Source organism: Oreochromis aureus, linkage group 17 (genome assembly GCF_013358895.1).
Source record: "Oreochromis aureus strain Israel breed Guangdong linkage group 17, ZZ_aureus, whole genome shotgun sequence".
In the NCBI taxonomy this organism is placed as follows: Eukaryota; Metazoa; Chordata; class Actinopteri; order Cichliformes; family Cichlidae; genus Oreochromis; species Oreochromis aureus.
Window position 1 is genome coordinate 292,795 of NC_052958.1, and position 21,631 is coordinate 314,425.

General features: G+C 43.7%; 1 protein-coding gene across 3 annotated transcripts in view; it reads right to left on the bottom strand.

Moving 5' to 3' along the window:
* Positions 1 to 21,631, bottom strand: part of LOC116332107 (pleckstrin homology domain-containing family A member 5-like) — a 206,549-nt gene that overhangs the window by 50,038 nt on the left and 134,880 nt on the right. For all 3 annotated transcript variants that reach the window (XM_039601253.1, XM_039601249.1, XM_031754966.2), the window contains exons 7-10: positions 15,347 to 15,451; positions 13,333 to 13,405; positions 8,713 to 8,813; positions 7,754 to 7,869 (exon numbers count right to left, since the gene is read on the bottom strand). In XM_039601253.1, the coding sequence (XP_039457187.1) occupies positions 7,754 to 7,869; positions 8,713 to 8,813; positions 13,333 to 13,405; positions 15,347 to 15,451 (395 nt within the window). The remainder of the gene's footprint in view (positions 1 to 7,753; positions 7,870 to 8,712; positions 8,814 to 13,332; positions 13,406 to 15,346; positions 15,452 to 21,631) is intronic.

Below are 21,631 nucleotides of genomic sequence, written 5' to 3' on the forward strand. Positions count from 1 at the left end.
TGATCACACAGAACATTTGAGCACTCAGATCAGAGATGAGACAGAGATGAACCCCCGCCCACTAATCTCTAAGATCTCTAAAGGCGAGCTGTGGTGTTATTTGGCACCAAGACATTGGCAGAAGCTTAAGTCCAGAAGTCCTGCTGCCTCAACAAACTTAGTCCTGAAGACTTGGAACTGCTGAAGCTCACATCCCTCTCCAGTATCCTGTCATCAGTTTGTCATTTGTACCTTCTCAGACCACCATCAGTAGCTGATGGTGGTCTGAGACCACCATCAGTCGATCGAGAGAGGGTGTAAAGGTGAATGAATTGGCCGGGTTATTGCACGCTGTCAATTGGTATGTAGTCTGTAATTTGTCAATATCTGACAAGCACGCCAACCACAGGGACAACAGCAGCCAGAGGAGCAGGGAACATGCAGCTGACCGACCCGGAACTTATAAAGGGTTCATTCCCGCCACAATAAAGGGATTGGCGGAAGTGGGGTCAGACGTTACCGTGGTTACACTTAGATCTTCAGGTCCTGTATATTTATAGATGCTCATTTCTTTAACATCTAAAACTGTGACTGGAAAACCTGACCATTCAATTACAAATTAATACTGCATGTACATGTAATACTGTTGATCCACAAAATCTGTGAGGGTTTCATTCGCCGAGCACTCATGAATAGTGAAAAAACACAAATTTTGGATGTGGTCAAAAACTGTCTATAAATGCCAGTTTTTATCGTTTAAACCCTAAATATGCATTTGGGTGGCATCTTGAGGCTTTAAGAAGAGCAAAACTAAAAAACACAAGAATACGCAACGAAATACTCGAGATAAACTTTTCCAATGTGGGAATGCTGGACTCCACCTGCCAAAGATGCAAGAAGGAGAGATGGAGAGAGATGAATGCTCTCAGATTGGCTACTTTGAAACAACCCGCCTTAGACTACAGGGGAGTTTCCCCATTTTCCTCTACGGTTCCTTTGTGATCTCTCTACAGTCCTAAAAATGTATACAGTACTAATTTTAATATGGAAATTTAGCTGAATTTACGTTCGTGCTTATTTAGTGAATTTTAAATAAATTAAAATGCACAATTATATTTTAAATTTATAATTTATTTAATTTTTTAAGAATTTCTTTGTTCTTATTAATTTAGCATTCAAATGCATGAAAAATTATATATTGCCCCAAAAAAGTCATAAAAATGATGACAGATATTTGCAGTTTCTGCCAAATTGTGGGAATTTAATTATAAGGAAAAATCCACCAACTCTGAACTGCGACTGTGAGTGGGTATACTGTATTACATTACAATATTATTTATATTAACACAGAGTGGTTAGTCATATGTTGGATCATCATTATGCTAGGGATTAATGTAACTATATGTCATAATAACTACAACTAGTTCATGGGTTTGGCATGGATTACACTAAGTATTGGGTAGTTTACCTAATCAGTAAGTACTTAAGGAAGATTACCAAAGTGTGATGGTTCCCAGCTTATCTATAACACACAGTCCCGAGTGTCACACCTGAGCAGCATACAGCGTTACTCTAAGACACTGAAGCTCAGGCTTAGTCAGACTGATTACTGCATCTTTGCTGCCATTTCAGTTGTTATCTAATGGATCTTCTACTATTGTTTCGAACAGGAAAAACATATCAAAGTCAATATGTGACGCTGAGTACCCAGCCACACGGGGTCACAGGCCAGTGCATTCCTAGTTCCGGTCCCAAGCCCAGGTAAATGAGGAGGGATATATTAGGAAGGGGATCCAACGGAAATTTTAGCCAAATCAAACATGCGGATCACAAAGAATGAGATTTCCATACCAGATTGTTTGGGGCCTGGGTTAACAATGACCACCTCCAGTGCTGTTGGCCAACAGGATGCCGGTGGAAACTGTGCTACTGTTGGCCGAAGACAAAGGAAGAGGAAAGGGGGAAGGTGTGTTAGGTGGCAACGAGACCGAAGGAGAGGCAGGAGTGAGGAGGTGAGATTAGGGACCATAGGGACTATGACTGGCAAAGGCAGAGAGTTGGCTGATTAGAAGGAAAGAAGGAAGGTAGATATATGTGTCTACAGGAGACCACGGGCATTTGAGGTGGGTTCAAGTTGTTCTACCATGGTGTAGACACCAAGACAAATAGAGTAAGGCTGATCTTGAAGGAGGGGTATCTGACTAATATTGTGGAGGTAAAGAGCATCGGACAACATCACAAGTTGTGTTTGAAGCTGGAAATCGACTGGATGATTTATACCCCACAGCTGTCAGCTCGCAGAGAGAGGAATTCTGGAGTCAGTTGGATAAAGTGATAGAGTGTTTCCCCCGGGGAAGAGGGAAATGTAATTCGGTCCACAGATTTCAGTGGACATGCAGCTGAAGGGAACAGGTGATGTTAGGCAAGTATGCTGCTAAAGACAGAAATACAGAAGGACACATAAATAGTAGATTTTAGCATAGAAAAAAGAGGAAGAGAGGAAGGTGCACAGATGGACTATCATCATATGCACGAGGTGCAATTTGAAAGAGATCGGAGACTGCAAGCTAGCAGCAGGGGAGAACGTAAAATGGTAAATGGCCTGTATTTGTATAGCGCTTTACTTAGTCCCTAAGGACCCCAAAGCGCTTTACACTACATTCAGTCATCCACCCATTCACACACTGGTGATGGCAAGCTACATTGTAGCCACAGCTGCCCTGGGGCGCACTGACGGAGGTGAGGCTGCCGGACGCTGGCGCCACCGGGCCCTCTGACCACCACCAGTAGGCAATGGGTGAAGGGTCTTGCCCAAGGACACAACGACCGAGGCTGTCCGGGCCGGGGCTCGAACCGGCAGCCTTCCGATTACAAGACGAACTGCCAACTCTTGAGCCACGATTGCCACGAACGTAGCCAGGCAGCTTCGGATGGTAGTCCGTAAGATAATTTTAGATTAGATTAGATAGAACTTTATTAATCCCTCGGGTGGGTTCCTCCAGGAAATTTGGTTTCCAATAGCACAGCACCGACAGAAGTTACAGAATGTGAGCAGAAATATACCATATATACACATATATAAATACAGAGTATACAAAAGGGATAAATAGAATAAATAGGAATAAGGATACAAGGGAATTGCACATTTCAAGTATTGTGAGTCTTTTGGACTTCAAGAAGAGCAAGTGAGTGAAAGCAGTGGTGGAAGTAGAAGACTGTTGGACAGAGTTCAGGAAGACGTTGAGACAGGCACTGGGGGTTGAGGAAAAGTTTCCAGATGACTGGTAACATTGTAGTGCTAAGGAATAAGAATAAGAATAACTTTATTTATCCCAGGGGAAATTCTTTTGTCATGTACATGCTCAAAGTAGCAGGAGAGACAGAGGAACAGATGAATAAGATATACAATATATACAATAAGAATAATAGAAAACTACCAAGAAGTTGTTTGGTGTATCCTCTGGACAGAGGACAGAAGAAAAGGAGACTTGATGATTAGACGAGTAACTACAAGAAGGTACTCAAAAGAAGACGTTAGGAAAGAAAAGCTAGAATAGTCAGGGAGAAGAAGTACTGGGAGTCTAGGGATACAGCACAGAGAGAGGTGGCAAAGGAAAAAGCTTATATTGAGTTGTATGTGAGGCTGGACGCTAAGTAAAGGGAAAATGACTCATACTGACTGGACAGGGAAGAGGGCGAGCTGGACAGGATGTGCAGCACGTTCGGTTGATTAAGGCCAGACGTGCTAACACTTAAAGACAGTGTGTGAAGATGATTAATGTAGAAAATGAAAAAGAGACGAGGACGGAGGAAGGACAGTTATCAATGAGGATGATTAGTAAGGAGGAAGTGAGGGCAGCTATGAAGAGGATGAAGAGTGGAAAGGGGGTTGATCCAGATGACATACCTGAGGGCAGAGAAAAAGAGGGCAGTGGACTTTTTTAACAGACTATTTAACACAATTTTGGAAAGTGAGTGGGTGATGAAGAAATGGAGAAGAAGTGTGCTGGTACTGATTTTAAAGGACAGGGTCTATTTTGCAAAAGCTAGAGAGGGATAAAGCTGATGAACCATACTATGAAGCTATGAGAAAGAGCTGCTGAAGCTCGGTGAAGAAGAGAGGTGATGATTAGCAAGCATCAGTACGGCTTCACTGCAGAAAGATGTTCACTTTAAGAGAAAAAGTAGAAAAGGCCAACAGTCTTTTTGGATCTAAAGAAAGCCTTTGATAAGGTGCCAAGAGAGCACAGTGGGACAGCAGTGCAGTGGTAGGAGTGACAGGTTCACAGTACGGGTGGGATTACATCAGGGGTCTGCTTCTGTGTTTGAAGACTACATTCTGATCTGTGGTAAGAGTAGGAGCTGGTGGAGAGAGGTGGAGGTATGCACTGGACAGAAGAGGAATGAAAAGACAGTAAAATGAAGACAAATAGAATAGAATAGAATTAGAATTAAACTTTATTGTCATTGCACATGTCACAGGTACAGGGCAACGAAATGCACTTTGCATCCATCCAGAAGTGCTTTAGCCGTGATATAGATATATTACAATATATATTAGCAATAATATAGATGTGTAAGTATATTACAGAAATGGGTCTATTATGGTATGTTATAATGTACACGGTATGAAATATGTTATGAATATTCTATAACTATAAGTGTGTACAGGCTATGTACAGGCTATAAATATGAAATAAAAACTATACAGAAATATGAGATATACAGTTATACAGAAATGTGAACTATGCAAGTTATAAACAGTTGTAGGATTAAAAATTATCGTATGTACAGAATGATTATTTACACAGAACTATACAGTAGTGCAGTTAAGATAAGTGAGATATGTGGATAATTTCTACAGAGGCTATATAACGTGCTGGTGGTTGTGAGTGGTGGTTCAGTCCATGTTATTATTGTGTGTTTGAGAGTACGGTTGTCCATTGTGTGTGTGTGTGTGTGTGTAGGTGGTTGTGGGTGTGTGTATGTTCAGTCCATGAGTTTAACGTGGGTCAGATGTCAGGAGGCAGAGTTCAGGAGTCTGACAGCTGTAGGAAAGAAGCTGTTCCGGTACCTGGTGGTCTTAGTCCGGAGGCTCCTGTAGCGCCTCCCAGAGGGCAGGAGGGTGAAGAGTCCATGTGATGGGTGACTGGGGTCTCTGATGATTTTCCCAGCCCTTTTCAGACACCGCTTCCTGTAGATGTCCTTTATGGCAGGAAGTGGTGCTCCGGCGATGCGCTGGGCAGTTTTCACGACCCTCTGCAACGCCTTCCGGTCCGAGGCAGAGCAGTTCCCGTACCAGACTGTTATACAGTTGGTCAGGATGCTCTCGATGATGCAGCGATAGAAGTTCACCAGGATGTCTGAGGACAGGTGGTTCTTCCTCAGAGTCCTCAGGAAGAAGAGGCGCTGGTGAGCCTTCTTGACCAGCTTGGAGCAGTTGGTCGTCCAGGTGAGATCCTCGGAGATGTGGACTCCCAGGAACTTGAAGCTGCTCACACGCTCCACAGCCATCCCCTTAATGTGGATGGGTGGATGTGGGTCAGCATTCCTCCTGTAGTCCACGATGAGCTCCTTGGTCTTCTCGGTGTTAAGCAGCAGGTTGTTTGTGTCGCACCACTCAGCCAGACGATCCACCTCCTCTCTGTAGGCGGTCTCATCGTTGTCACTGATGAGGCCAATCACCGTGGTGTCATCTGCAAACTTAATGATGGTGTTGGAACCATCAGCAGGTCTGCAGTCGTGGGTGAAGAGGGAGTAGAGGAAAGGGCTCATCACACAGCCTTGTGGTACACCGGTGTTCATTGTGATTGTAGATGAGCAGCCGGACATGTTGGGGGCGGTTGGTCAGGAAGTCCAGTAACCATTTGCAGATGAGGGAACTGATGCCCAGGTCTGTCAGTTTCCTGATGAGTTGTGAGGGGTGGATTGTATTGAATGCTGAACTGAAGTCTATAAACAGCATTCTGGCGTAGGTGTTGTTGTTGTCCAGGTGTGAGAGGACAGACTGCAGTGCGATGGAGACTGCATCCTCTGTGCTCCTGTTCTGGCGGTATCTTGGTGGGGTCCAGGGTGGGGGAGACAGGATTTGAAGTGTGCTAAGACCAGCTGCTCTAAGCACTTAATGATGATGGGGGTGAGTGCTACTGGGCGGTAGTCATTGAGGCTAGATGGGTTGGAGTTTTTGGGTATCGGGACGATGGAGGTGGATTTGAAGCAGGCCGGTATCACAGCGTGGGCCAAGGACAGATTGAATATGTCTGTCAGGACTCCTGCAAGCTCCCCAGAACACGCTCTGAGAACACGCCCGGGGATGCCATCAGGACCTGCAGCCTTGTGGACATTGATCCTGCTCAGCACCGCACTTACATCGGTGGGGGAGAGAGTCAGAGGTTGGTGGTCTGGCGTCGTGTCTGTTTTGGTTGTGGTTGTGGGGTTCCCTCGCTCAAAACGAGCATAAAAGTTGTTGAGCTCGTTGAGAAATACACGCGGGTAGAAGCCGTAGAGATAGTAAAGATAGAAGAGCCATCCACAGCAACAGACAGTGCACAAGAGAGGTGAAACAGAGAGTGGATGCAGATGGAGTCGGCAGAGCCAAAGTTCAAGGATGATCTGTGATGGTAGTGAGGCCCGCTATGATATATGGGTTGAAGAGGCTGAGTTAAAGTTGTTTTCATTGGAAGTGACCAGGATGAACAGCATTAGCTCACCTTGAGCGGTTTGGAGATTAAGTTAGAGAGGCGAGGCTGAGATGGTTTGTGCAGAGGAGGGGAGTGGACGAAGGATGTTGAATATGGAGCTGACAGGCAGGAAGAAAAAAGGAGCCCACAGAGAAAACAATCATGGATGTAGTGGAGGAGGACAAGCACAGGGTGGGTATGGTGCTGTGGTGAGCCGTAAAGGGAGCAGCCGAACGAAGACGAGTGTGACGTTGTACGGCTACACCGGTGACTAAAGATGTGCAGAGGCTTCGGTGTGCTCTGGAGTTTTCATGATGTGCAACAATGTCTGAAAACACAAAGACCAACTTTGCTGGCTCTAATACGTTTGTGCGACATGTGTGCCTTGTTTCTCTCCTTTCCTGTGATACTCCATGTTCTGCTCTGCAGCAAAATACCAGTAATTTGGAGTATTTCGATGTAAAAGTTAAATCAGGGAAGAGCTACAGGATAGAACAACGTTTCGACACGTATACAGGGTCAACCAAACCAACTGCATGCTTATTCTGATAATTCCTGGTATTCCTAATTGATTTCCTGTTCTTAGAGGGACTATCACAGCCACATTACCAAAATGATACATGCTTTTTTCAGCACAAACAGCTTTTAATTGCCTGTTGCAAATCATGCCTGCATGACTCATTTAAATAATCTGTTCTTCTAACTTCATGCTCTGAAAAGGACAGCTCGTGTCTCTGACTTTCTGGAGCTGAATCTGGACAGTAGTGTTTAAATGCTAAAAGAAAGTTTTGTGGTGTCAGAAACAATAAATTGGGCTCAAATGTTGTTGGGAATGATGCTTGCTTCATGCAAGTGAAGGATAAAACTCTTGATTAGATCCTTTCAGAGGCTGTGATGTCTGTGAAGGTTCATCCAGGTCATCCAAGCTCCTTAGACTTTGAGGCCATAAAACACACGATAAATGAGGCTCCTGTGATGCATGGGATATAAAACAACACTCCACTTTGTAGAACTCTGTCACTGCACAGTAGGTGTGTACCTCACATCTGCCCACCATCTTATCTGTCTGATATATCCCTGTGGTTAGCACCAACCTTCTGACTGGTTCAGTGTGGACGAGAGCAGCATCTGTCATGACTTTCATCCAGGACTCCATCTCTTTGGCTGCGTCAGTGCAGAAGTAATATGTCCGCATGTTGGGGTGAGTGGCCTGAGTGAAGACAGAGGGAGAGCGATAATAGGATAAAACAGAAGTGCGAGAAACAAATCTGGATCATGACTTCAAATTACCAGCAGGAAGTCAATATACTGCTGCTCAGTTTATCAAAAGCTGTATCACAAGTATCACACTGAACTGCCCAACACACAACTTTCTATGTGTATGTACAAGTATACACACATCTATGTAAGAAAAACCTAGTTTTTTTATGTATTAGTAATTTTAACCATGAAATTCAGACACAGCCTCTCAACTAAAACAAACTGTAAAATGTTTGATATCAGTCTGGTGCAGTTAAGTGTGTGCACGAGGCAGGACACGGGATCTGTTGGGTTATTTCTACAAATGGACGTGTCTTTCAGTCTCAAACTTCTGATCAAACCTTTGGGGGTCACTACATTAACCTCGTCAATGTGAAACTTTGAGACTTTCTACCTTTTTTACATAAATAACTTGCATACTGTTAACCCTGTGAACCCTAACCATAACCCACCCCAACCGGTCGCAGCAGATGGCCCCGCCCCTCCCTGAGCCTGGTTCTGCCGGAGGTTTCTTCCTGTTAAAAGGGAGTTTTTCCTTCCCACTGTTGCCAAAGTGCTTGCTCATAGGGGGTCATATGATTGTTGGGTATGTACTATTGTAGGATCTACCTTACAATATAAAGCACCTTGAGGCGACTGTTGTTGTGATTTGGTGCTGTATAAATAAAACTGGATTGAATTGCTGTCCCAAAATCAATAAAAATGAAAAGTTAGTTACAAAGTAGCATGAATTGTTGCAATCACTAATAATAATAACATAACAAACCTTTAAAAAAATGTAACTAGTGTTTACCTTGAAGGCATATTTCCTGCTGATGTGGTCATCCACCGACAACATAGATATGTGAAAACTGGGCAACAGGATGCTTCCTAGGATGCTATCCTCTTTTTCATCTGCAGCAACGAAAGAGAAAAGTCTGCAGGTTGAAACATATTTATGTCAGCAACTATATGCTAATCTGATTCAATAAGGTTTCAGACTGGGAGATTTGTGGGTTAGACTGGTACAAAATATTCTTCTTCTGTTTGTGTTATGTTTGCTTTCTTATTAGTACGTGTCAATCACATACATGGCCCAGAATGATAGCAGATAGTGTTGATATTTAAATATTTGTTTATTCTATCAAGCTGTAAAGATTCCCAGGAAGAACAAGGAGGGAGAAATAATCTTTGGAAGAAGGAACATCGTTGGATAAATGTCGACATAAAGTACATAAACTTCCCTGCGGCATGGCTTCCTTAACTTGAAGTTGTGTTGGAAACCAGTGGTATTTGTGAATCAGCAAAGTAATAACCAGTGCTTTCAGTTTTTTGATTTATATTTCCCGAGGCTTAAAACCTGGAGCCACCGTTAGAGATATTTAGTAGATATTTTCATCATGAATATGTTCCCTGCTGTAAAGAGCTGAGATCTAAAGTAAGAGAAACAAGTGAGGCAAATGAAGAAGAATGTAATACTAGTATATTTAATCATTATATACTGATGTCTGATTTTGTCATATATATTACAAAATTCTCCAAATGAAATTGAATGACGTCTCATGACAAAATTCTTGTAACAACAACAGCTGTGATGGTTTTAGCTGTGATTCTGTCACCTCTGTACACTGTGCAGTATCATGTTTCATGCGATCTAAAGGCAGCACAGTACATGGACTGCGGCACAAAACCACAGAGCCTCCAACGCGCATTACTGTTTGCTTTAGCTGAGGCGCTGCGGCTCCTCTCACCCGTCCCTGATGCTGAATGGCTCCAGCTGGCTTACAGAGAGCCGACATCTCAACGTTATCAGGGTAAGAAAGCAGTGAGGAGGCGATATGTGACCTCTGTAAACACTTTGCTGTTGAGTTTATGATCTCAGTCACTCGTCAAATTTAATAAAAATTTAGGTCCATTTTGCAAATCTTGTTCATATTATGTTTCAGACGATTATGGGCTATCATTGGCTAATGACTGATGAATAAAAAGTTGTTCTTGAGCTTTCAAAATGGGACTTAAAAAACTCTTTATGTTAAATATGTTAAAGTAACAGTTATTTCTAAATAATATGTTTTAATTCATTCTGTTGTTTGTGGGACAAACAACTGAAGAAAGTTTAGTATAAAAAAAGAAATGGGTTAAAAGAGGAAGAAGTAGTAATAACAACAACAATGCTTTGGATGTGTCAATAATGTCATTTCTTTGCTAAGCTTTGGTAGCTAAATAAATGAATCTAATTTAAACAAGATTGGTATTTGTAATATTGCCTGTGTATTAGTTCAACCACACTGACACTTCTTACACAAAGAATAAAGAAAGAATAACATCAACGTGTTCTGATTCTGAATATAATAGTTGATGTGATAAACAACATTTTGGTGCTCTGAAGTATTTGACTCAATTAAATCTGGCAGATTTACTAAATTTGGACTCAAAGTTAATTAAAGGTGAATGAAATTTAATTGATGAATCCATGTCATGTTCATCTTAATCAAGATAAAGTATACTTATGTTTTTAAATGGAAATTTGGTGGCATGTGTAATGGAATTTCTTTTACTTATGTACTAATCACATTATTTTATTGTATAATGCCTTGGTGCCACTGGATTTTTAACATGTCTCACACCAATACTGTAAGACAAATGGTGGGGGTTTATTTAGGAAGTTGGGGGAAGCAGACAACTCCACAGGAAGGAATCTTTTGTCTCTTCAAGGACTCTGGGAGGTAGCAAGGGAGTGTGAACCCTAAGATGTGAAACAGCTGTACTGCCTTTTGTTCCTGGAGAAGGTAGTTAACTGAGAGCCATGCTAGGCTCAGGGAGACTCTGCTGACCCTGCCCCGTGGTCATGCAGGCTCTCCACAAGCTTGGTTTTCTGTTCTGTGTGTTTTGATTAAAGAATGTTAGCTACCGCTCACCGCTCATCTGCAGGCTTTATTTAAGTGGAAAACTTCCACAACACATGATTAAATGATGTTCATTCAACAGATGACTTTCATAATAATAATAATAATAATAATAATAATAAAAATGATAAAAATAATAATAAATTTTATTTAAAAATGCCTTTCAAGACACCCAAGAACAATAATAGAATAACACATGTAATAGAACAAAGACAAAATGAAGAACAATAGAAACAAAAGGACAAGATAAAATTAACAAACAGTGGGTAATGTAGGCAGCTGAGTTTTAAAGCAGTTGAAGCTTATGGAGGGATTTATGGGGGAGACCATGCAAGAGAGAATTACAATAGTCAAGGCGGGAGGTAAAGAGACTGTGGACAAGGATGGACGTAGACTGGGTGGGAAGACAAGGATGTAATCTGTTAATGTTGCATAGATGGAAACCGGCAGAATGGGTGAGATCATTGATGTGAGATTAAAAGGATAGTGAACTGTCTAGGATGACACCAAGGCTCTTAACCTGAGGAGAAGGGAAAACTGTGGAGGTATCAGTAGTGAAAGAGAAATGGTTCGCCTTCAAAAGGTTGGATTTGGTGCCAATAAGGAGGATTTCAGTTTTATCCTCACTGAGCCTAAGAAAATTCGAGCTAAACCAGGATTTTAATTCGGATAGACATTCTGTGAGGGAAGTAGGTGGGAGGGAGGAATCAGGCCTGCAGGAGAGATATAACCGGGTGTCATCAGCAAAACAGTGAAAGTGAAGATCAAATTTGTGGAGAATGGTACCAAGAGGGAGGATGTATATTATGAAGAGAAGAGGGCCTAAGACTGAGCCTTGGGGTACACCAGAGGTGATCAGGAAAAGACGAGAGTGGAATGATTAAAGTTGAATAAACTGGGAGCGTCAAGGAGATATGACTGGAACCAGGCTAGGGGTGTGTCGACGATACCGAGAGAGGAAAGTCTGCTTAGAAGGACGGAGTGCTTTTGTTATTTTGTTGGGGGCGAGGAGGTTCTTTTCGTTTTTTGTTTTTTTTCCTCTCTTTTTGTTTTTTTTCTGTTTTTTGTTCTTGGTTTTTTTTGTTTTTGTTTTTTTGTTTGTTTGTTTTTTTTTCCTTCTTCTCGTTGCTTGTTTGGTTAATATAAGAGAGGAAAACAAGTTCCAACATGAGAAGTTCTGTTTTGTTTTCATTGTAAACAGTTTGTGTTTTCCGTCTTCTTTTTTTCTTTGTAAACTATATCCATAAAATACTCAATAAAAAATTTTTGAATAAAAAAGAAGGAGGGAGTGAGAGAGAGATGGTGTCGAAGGCTGAGCTCAGATCCAAAAGGACGACTTTGTAAGATCACCTGCTCACTGATTTCATTATTTTTTTAAAGAAATTAAAGTCCAAGAAAACCTCATTGTTGGATTATATTAGTGTATTTTTGTGGTGATGGATTTGAAAACTGACAGAGAATAACTGACTTGTGGTATAACTGACATGACAGTTAACTTACTCTTACTTTAAAACATGAGCTTTATAAATAGTTAATGTCTAATCACTGGGAATAAACTGAGATCTGCTTATCAAACTGCACCTCTGAAAATTAAGTTAACTATGATTTAAGTCTTTAAATGATGTCTCTGCCTCGCTCTGGTAATACCAAAATTAGCAGTGTAAATGTAAATACACTAATTTATTTTATCTCGTGGAGGATCTGCAGTAGGAGGGATGATTAACATCTTTGCCTGTACAGAAAGAATATAATTTACCACATTTCCAAAATCCCAACCTGAGGGAAAGAAGCTCCTTAGAATAAAGCGACAGAGCCAGAAGGAGACAAACTGAAAAAGAAAACATTATCAGAAAGCTGCGCATGTCATTGTCATTCCAGACGATGTCTCTTCTCTGGCTAGCAAAGCCAATAAACATGCAGCTCTTCCCTCAGTTTGTCGTGTAAGCGGCTGCCGATCGCACCCTGGAAGAAGCTAATTCATCAGTTTATGGAGATGGAAAAATCCCTCTGAAGGGTGCAGAAAGCATTAAGGAGGAAAGATGAGGTTTTATGAACGCAGTTCTAAATTTGTGATGTTGCACCACACGTGACCTCCTAAGTAATACAAACAGTACAACAAAACTGTTGATGTATTTTGTTATTTCAGCGTGTTGAAGTTGCTGGCCATGACAAAGGTAGCGGTTTTTACCACCATAGACTGATTCTTTGAAATGAAAGTAGAGCTCAAAGTGTACTCACGCATGTAATCAATATTAAAAGTTCATAGTATTCCATCACAGAGATGGAATCGAGATCATTATGATACTGTGTGAGGGATAACAATCAAGTGTGTACAACCTTTGCTGTATATTTTTTAAGAAATTAGGCAAATATACCATTCAGAAATAAAGGCCTCATATGTAAACGGTGAATATCTTCCACAACTTGATATTTGTAAACAGGTGTGAAAGGTAAACATGGTTGACAAGCCTTTAACTTTTCTTGAAGTGCCAACGTGAAGAGATGCATGTGTGTTTGTGTGTCCTCACCACGGTAGTAGAAGAGGCACATGTCAGACAGAACGAACCACCTCTTCTTCCACAGCTTCATGCCTGTACTGTCCTGAATGAGTCAAAGGTCATCAGTGAGACAAAATATAACAATTATAGAGAAAGTTACTATTTTTCAAACACACATATTCTCATCTTTTTGCTTCCTCTTCAAGTCTTAACTGGCTCTTCTCCAGCCTTTCCTATTAAACAGCCTCCATCACCTCCTCTTTGTTATCTCTTCATAAAGCAGGGACAGATTTGCCTCAGTGGGTGCCTGAAGCAAAGACCTGTGCTCTGTTCGTGATGCTGACGTTCCCCTGGCACCTCATTACTGCATCAATGACAAGTTTTCAAGACCATTTGCTCGCTTGGGTCTTTAGTACTTTCAGCAACATAATGCATTGGCCACACTGATATCAGCTCTACAGTGAAAGGGTTTGCTGGGTTTGTCCACTAACCAGGCGAAACACTGACCCACTACAGAGCTCCGTGGGGCACAAAATTAAAAAACTGATAAATACAAGCAATTTCAATTTTATTTACACAGTGCCAAATCACAACAACAGTTTCCTCAACGTACTTTATTTTATGAGGTAAAGTCCCTACAATAACAGAGAGAAAGCTGGGACAATCAGATGACCCCCAATGAGCAAGTCCTTAGGCAACAGTAAGAAGGCAAAATTCCCTTATAACAGGAAACAAACTCCGGCAGAACCAGGCTCATGGAGATAAGACAGGGGACTGATCATTCTGGATTTAACAGGGAGCCAATGAAGGGAAGACAAAACAGGAGAAATCTGCTCTCTCTTTCTAGTCCCTGTCAGGACTCTTGCTGCAGCATTTTGGATTAACTGAAGGCTTTTCAGGGAGTTTTTAGGACATCCTGATAATAATGAATTACAGTAGTCCAGCCTGGAAGTAATAAATGCATGAACTAGTTTTTCAGCCTATCCCATCACTTTGTGAAAGAATATTTGGAATCTGTGGTCAGCCTCCTTTGGCCAGCTTATTATCCTAGCACGTTATCTGAACACAGGCAGGGCGTAAGTGCCGACTGTCCAGGTTTTAATGGTTGCAGCTTTCCTAGTGGCCTAGCGGTTCCCATTTGCCTGTAGAATTCCTAAGTACTTCTAGTTGTTCTCAATGTTGCCTTCTGGTAGTACAATCACCTCATTTCAGACTACCTTTCCTGTCTTTGGAACTGTCCAACTACATTGAACGATATTCCGATGTCATTGCTGTATATACTGGTAGTGTGGATCAGTGAATCGATGTCTCGTTCACTCTTGGCATACAGCTTGATGTCATCCATGTACAGGAGGTGGCTGACAACTGTTCCACTCTGTATTGGTATCCCTAGCGAGTCTTGTTAATGATGTGGTTGAGGGGTTCAGGGCTATGCAGAACAGCAGTGGGGACAGAGCATCTCCTTGGTAAATCTCACACTTGAGACACAGTTAACTGCGACAGCTAACTACTCTGTGCTGCCTTGATCTTATCTTCTACTCTCCTTCACCATGGACGGTACTGCTTGTGGCTGCTCATGTTTAAGCACCTCGGGCGACTGTTGTTGTGATTTGGCGCTGTATAAATAAAGTTGAATTGAACTGTAGCCAAGGATCTGCTGGTTGGTTTTAGTAAGGATTCTCCTTAATACGTACAGACCCATACATGATTACATCTTTATTACATTTTGTTAGGTAAACTAAGCTAGTCCACTGACTAGTGAAATAGTAAACACAATAATGGTAAATGGCCTGTATTTATATAGCGCTTTACTGGTCCCTAAGGACCCCAAAGCGCTTTACATATCCAGTCATCCACCCATTCACACACACATTCACACACACTGGTGATGGCAAGTGCAATATTTTGAATGGAAATCACACAGACATAACACAAAAGTCATCTATGGGGTATCGCAGCCGTCTGGATACCAGATCCAGTTCCAGAATTCCACAAATTCAACGACGTCCAATTAGCTTAGATATTAATGGCCTTCCTCATGTACCTGTTTGTAAAGCCAGCTGCTCTTCACCACTGGGGCATTGGGGTTTCTCTTGATTGAATTGGACCTCTTGCCAAAGTTGTGGACTTTTCTGGAAGACCTAGAAGGCTGTTTAAAGACGTTGATAGGTGATTAATGTACAGATGCACAAATGCATACATTTGGATGCATAAAATGTAACAACAGCTTCATAGAGAAAACATGAGATACATTTAAATGCACACAGTTTTCAATAACGATATGTCTGATGCAAAGTGAACACAGGGGTGTCAAACACATACAAAATAATCCCATATGTCAGTTATTAATGGCCCGTTGGTATGTGGGCGCCAAATCTTCATTGCCGCTTAGAATCCAGGCAGGGGTGGGACTTTATTTTGATGGGCACGCCATGTGGCCAGTCACAGGCAAAGACATACTGGGCTCATACCATTATGTGAAAGAAGGAAGGGGGGCAGATGTTCCGATGACATTTACAGTTCAGTATTAAATATTACTACAAAATGAACTACATACAAAGTGTGTTTGAATGGCAGAGATGCAGAAATGTGTGCACGTAGCACAGAGTCATGGCTCAGTGTCTGAATGAGCCTCACAGGTCTGAATGTGCGCTGGAAGCCGTATAATTCTTACCTTGTTTTAACAGCTGCTCACCACAAAACATAAAGTGATCAGGAATAAACAATTAAATGACAGAAAAGTGTCATGCTCTCATGTCTCTCTGACTGGCCCACACTGGCTACAGGTTTGGTTTGTGTTTTTGTTTCTCTCTCTCTCCCCTCCCCACTGTCTCCTGCCTGCCTGGGCGGAGCTTGTTACTGGGCTCTCACCTTTGGCCCACTCACCTGGGTTGATTGCCACCACCTGCTGCTGATCTGTAGTGATTATGCTGGTGCTATTTAAGGTGAAATCGCTGGCTCAAACTAACCATCGTCTCTGTATATAGATTCCCCGGACCTGTTTGCGGACCCCTCGCGACATTCCTGTGTGTGGTATTGTTAGTGCCCGAAGAGGAGCAAGTGTGAGTGGAGGAAAAGCGGTGGTGCGTGTGGATTCCCTTCCCTCAGCTCGCTGGAGCCCTGGACCCCCACCCAACTCGCTACAGATATATATGTATAGCACTCGTGTGTTCCCTTTGTAAATAAATTAGAAGTTTTGTCTTTAAGAATTGTGTCTGTGTTTGAGTTCGTTCCATCACTTGTGACAAAAAGTTTCTGGTTTTCAATTTCTACTCTAGCAATTTCTTTTTTCCTTTTACAACAAAAGTTGAAAAAAACAAAATAAAAGTGGACAGTCTGGGCAATGGTCAAACTGTCCACTGTCCAGTCCAAAGAGTCATGCAGACAGATTTGTTTCTTTGTCACAGCAGCTGCTTCTTCATCATGTAGAAAATCAGTTAAATACCTAACTTCTTTAGACTGACAGAAAGCAGCGTTTCCCCTCCTTTCCCACTTTGACCTTAAGTGGAGCGGCCCACTTAAGGTCAAAGTGGGCGTGATGTCAAATGAGTTTGACACCCCTGATCTAATGTGACAAGAGTCTGGTTGTAAATGAGACTCTCGCACAAAAACAGCAGCCTATGGAGCTACATAACAACTTAGTGCAAAATGCACAATAAGGTCAAAAATAAGGTCATCCACAAGTACATCAAGAAGATGGCAACAACTGAACGCTCAGTGAATACCTCAGGCACCAGAAACCCAAGAAAGAGGAGGAACCATCATGGAAGGACAGGCCCCTGCACGGTATCAACCACCAGCAGATAGAGGAGGTGGCTGATATCCAGAAATCCTACCAGTGGCTGGACAAAGCTGGACTGAAAGACAGCACAGAGGCACTAATCATGGCAGCACAGGAACAAGCTCTGAGTACTAGATCCATAGAGGCTGGGGTCTATCACACCAGGCAAGACCCCAGGTGCAGGCTGTGTAAAGATGCCCCAGAGACAATCCAGCACATAACAGCAGGGTGCAAGATGCTAGCAGGCAAGGCATACATGGAACGCCATAACCAAGTGGCCGGCATAGTGTACAGGAACATCTGTGCCGAGTATAACCTGGAAGTCCCGAGGTCAAAATGGGAGATGCCCCCAAGGGTGATGGAGAATGACCGAGCTAAGATCCTGTGGGACTTCCAGATGCAGACGGACAAAATGGTGGTGGCTAACCAACCGGACATAGTGGTGGTAGACAAACAGGAGAAGACGGCCGTAGTGATCGATGTAGTGATACCGAATGACGGCAACATCAGGAAGAAGATCTCTAGATTCATATATGTCCAAATTCCTTTGGAAAAATAAGCCCCCACGTATAAGCTTAAAAACACTACAAAAGACCAAGGATAAAGGAGGATTAGAACTACCTAACTTTCAGCACTACTTCTTAGCCAACAGGCTTCAGTTTATCTCAGGATGGCAAAAACATACCCTCTTAGATGAACCTTGGCTAGATGTAGAACAAGCACTTTGCAATAATCTAGAGATTTCAAATCTACCATTTATCAGCTCAAACATCCAACGACATGAATGCTTCAAAAGCATCAACATCAGCTCTTCTCTGACAGCGTGGTGGGAGTTTCTGAAGTTGACAGAGTCTTCATTAATCCCATGCAAACGTCCACCTATCTGGAACAACCCTGACATATTACAAAACAATAATATGATAAACTTTTCAGATTGGAGTAGTAAAGGAATCAAATATTTAGAACATATACTAGAAGGAACAGAAATTATTTCATTTGACAGACTAGTTACACAATATGGGATCAACAAGAAAAGATTTTTAGAATATCAGCAAATTAAATCCATAGTAAAAAAGAGATTTAAACCAGGTCAAGATGAACTACAAACGCCACCAAGTGTGGTTCAATTTCTGACTCTTAAAACCCCCAAATTACTATCCAAAATATACAGAATGCTTTCTAAAACAGATGAATCAATATCACTTCCTATTGCAAAATGGGAAGTGGATTTATCAGTTAACTTAGACCAAAACTTCTGGTCTCAGATCTGCTTAAAAACCTTTCATCTAATTAGAAATCCCAGTCTTCAATTAATTCAATACAAAATACTACATAGAGTGCACTATACAGGTCATCGGATGTTCAAGATGGGCTTTACATCTACCAACAACTGCTCACACTGCCAAACCAATTCACCGGACAATTATATCCACGCTCTTTGGTTCTGTCCACCAGTTCAGAAGTTTTGGCGCGAGATATGTGAAGACTTATCGAAGTGTCTGAAATGTGACATTCCAACTTCCCCTTTAGTGTGTTTGTTGGGCAGCTTAGATAATGTCACTCCGGAAAAGAATATAGCCCATATGGTTTTCACTGCCCTATGCATAGCCAAGAAAACAGTCCTCATGAACTGGAAAAAAAAAATAATCTTAATTCTAACCAATATAGAAATTATCTATTAGATCACATTAGTCTTGATACAGCCTCTGCCACCACATCAGATCAATTGCTCTGGGCTCCTTTGATCAGCTCCATCACCTAGTGGGGGTGGGGGGTCATAGTTTGGTCCCACCTTCACTGTTGTGATAGGTGTGGGGTAGGGACAGGCTTAGGGCGTCGGGGGTTCCCAGGAGCATCTTCCTTGGGGGCTCAACCCGGGTAGCGGTCATGGCCAATTAAGGGCTCTGTTGGCTCTTGGGTGACGGTTTCCTCGTGGCTGCGTGCAGTGGGGCTAGGGAGGGTCTGTGCTGACGGACGGGGTTACTGACCTGGTAGCCTGGCTGCCCCTGGGTGGGTCCGGATGGGCGTGAGGTTCTGGGGGCGCCTGCCTCTGGGCTGGGGCCCTGGCCGGGCCTCAGGGGCCTGGGTCCTGGTTGGTGTGTTGCCGGGGTTGTGGGCGGGTGGGTGTATGGGGGCCCGGTCCTGGCGCAGGGTGCCGCTGGTGCATCGAGCCACCTGGGGGCTCTTCAACTGGTGGGGAGGTTGTCACATCTTGCAGGAGCTTTCCTCTCTTGGGAACTCTCTCTGCAGGAGGGGAGATACAGGAGAGGTGGAGGAAGATCTCAGCCTGGGCGTCTATTGTCTTGTGTAGTCTGGAAGATGAGTGGATGGTGGGGTGGGTGTAGTTTTCTCTGTGGTGGGGTCGGGTGGACTGTCCCGGGCTCTGTGGGGCAAGGGCGCGCTGCTGTACTGGGCCCCGGTCCGGATGGGCCTGGGTCCCCTTTCCTGGCGGGTTGCAGAGTATGGGGTGCCTACTGGGGTCAGCGGGGAGCTGGCCCCAGGAGGGGTCACTTGACCCTCCCTTCCTTCCCTCCCCATCTCCAGCTGCCTCCCTCTTCTCGCTCCACCACAGTCACCCACACATGCAGGGCCTTGGGGTAGGGGTGTGTCACCAGGGTGCAGGGAGGCATCCCCCTCTGTCCCCTTCTGGCTGCCTCTGCCTCAATTTTATCCCACAACTTAGACATTCACATTACTCACACTCTCATTACACATACATATAGGATCTTGGGGTGGGCACGCCACACAGAATCCAAATTACCATCAGGGTGTACACCTCACCCCTGGCGTCGCTGCCCACCTCTCAATTTTAAATACACGTAGACATTGAGGGCTAGCAGGAGGGGCTATGCGCCTACCTGCTGCTCTGGCAGGTAGCTCCATGCCCTCCTGGGTTTTAAATGCACCTTAGAACACACATGCATCAACACTACATATGAGCGGGTGGAGGGAGGTTTGAGTCTTCACACACCCCGCTCTCTGCGGCCTGCTGGAGCGGGGGCTGGGAGGAGGAGTTGGCCGTCCGACTGGGGTCTGGAATGTGGGCCTCCCTGCTGCTGCGGAGTCGGGCGGTCTGCTTCTCCCCACCGCAGGGAAAAGGGTAACACCACCTGGGTCTGGGTGCAGCTTCCCCCTCCAGGGGCAAGGGTACCCAGACCCGGTTCTTAGAGTACGCTTGGGGAGAGTGATTGTGTGTACAGCGTCTCTTTATGTCTGTCTCCGCGTTGGTTGAGTGTGGAATAATTGCCTATGAGAGCATGAGGGTGGGAATGGATGTTTGTATCTGTGTGTGCCTGTATGTCTGTGTCTATATGTCAGGTTGGGTATCAGACGCCACCTCTCTGGGGACATCTCAGGCCCTCCAAGGTTTGGAGGCCTATCTCCCCCACCACTTCCCCTGCCGGTGGCGGACGCCTCAGACATCGGTGCGTTGGTGGTTCTCTGTGTCCGGGTGGGCGCCCAGGTACACACCGCTCACCCTTGGCGGCTGCTTATCGGGGCCTGGAGCCTGGGGCTCGCCGCCACTTCGAGGCGGGTGCCCTCGGCCTCTCGCCCGGGCTCGGTCACTCAGGCACAGCTGGCTGCCGGGCGGAGCTCACGGGCACGCCACTGCAACCCCCTGGCTTCTGCTCCGCGGCTGCTGAGTGACCCCTCATCTGGGACTCTCCTCAGCTCTTTCTGGGATAGTGACGCTGCTGCCCCTCTGTTGGTCTTCCTTGGTCTCTTGTGTTCTGGGGGCCTCTGGATGTCTGGAGTTTTGATCTCCTCCATACCTGCTTCATGCCCTGGAGGACGGGCAGTGGCCCCCACACCCTCTAGCAGATCATTACATGAAGGAACCTTTAAAAAAACAAAAACAAAAACAAAAACAAAAAAAAAACAAGCGCGTCCATGCTCACAGGTGTACACACAGGTGATCACACACAAACTACACCCTTTTTGGCTCCTACCTCAAAGCACACTGTGCGCTGTCGATCTCACGTGCTGCACAATAATGTCTAACATTTAGTATTTACTGTCATATTCCCATAGATCATTGTGATGATGTTTATTACTCTCGTTTTCTTCTGCTTGCTTTCTTTTCTTTCTCAACAGGTGATCCAGATGATCGATATATGTATTTTTTTGTCTGCTTATTCTGTTGGTTTTGGTTTTTGCCCTTTTTCCCGTCCCTCTTCTCCGCTGTTTTTCTTTTTCCCTCTTTCTTTCTCCCTTTCTTTCCCCAGTTAAGTCTGTCCCGTATTCAGCAAGTGAAAATAAAATAAACAATAAAAGGTGAATCAGATGGACCATTACGGCAAGGCTGGGATGGTCCATTTGGTAAAGTAAATCCGTTGGGCATCTTTCTTCGCCTTTAGACAATAATTCTGATGAGAACCAAACGGGACAGGTAATAAAAAAGAAAAAAAAAAAAAGAAAAGAAAAAAAAAACCATCAGGAAGAAGGAACACGAGAAGCTGGAGAAGTGACCCCCCACTTGGCCATCAAACATCCGCTACATCACAGATTGGTGATAAGTGTGGGGCAGTAGGATTTGGGGATAAAGTA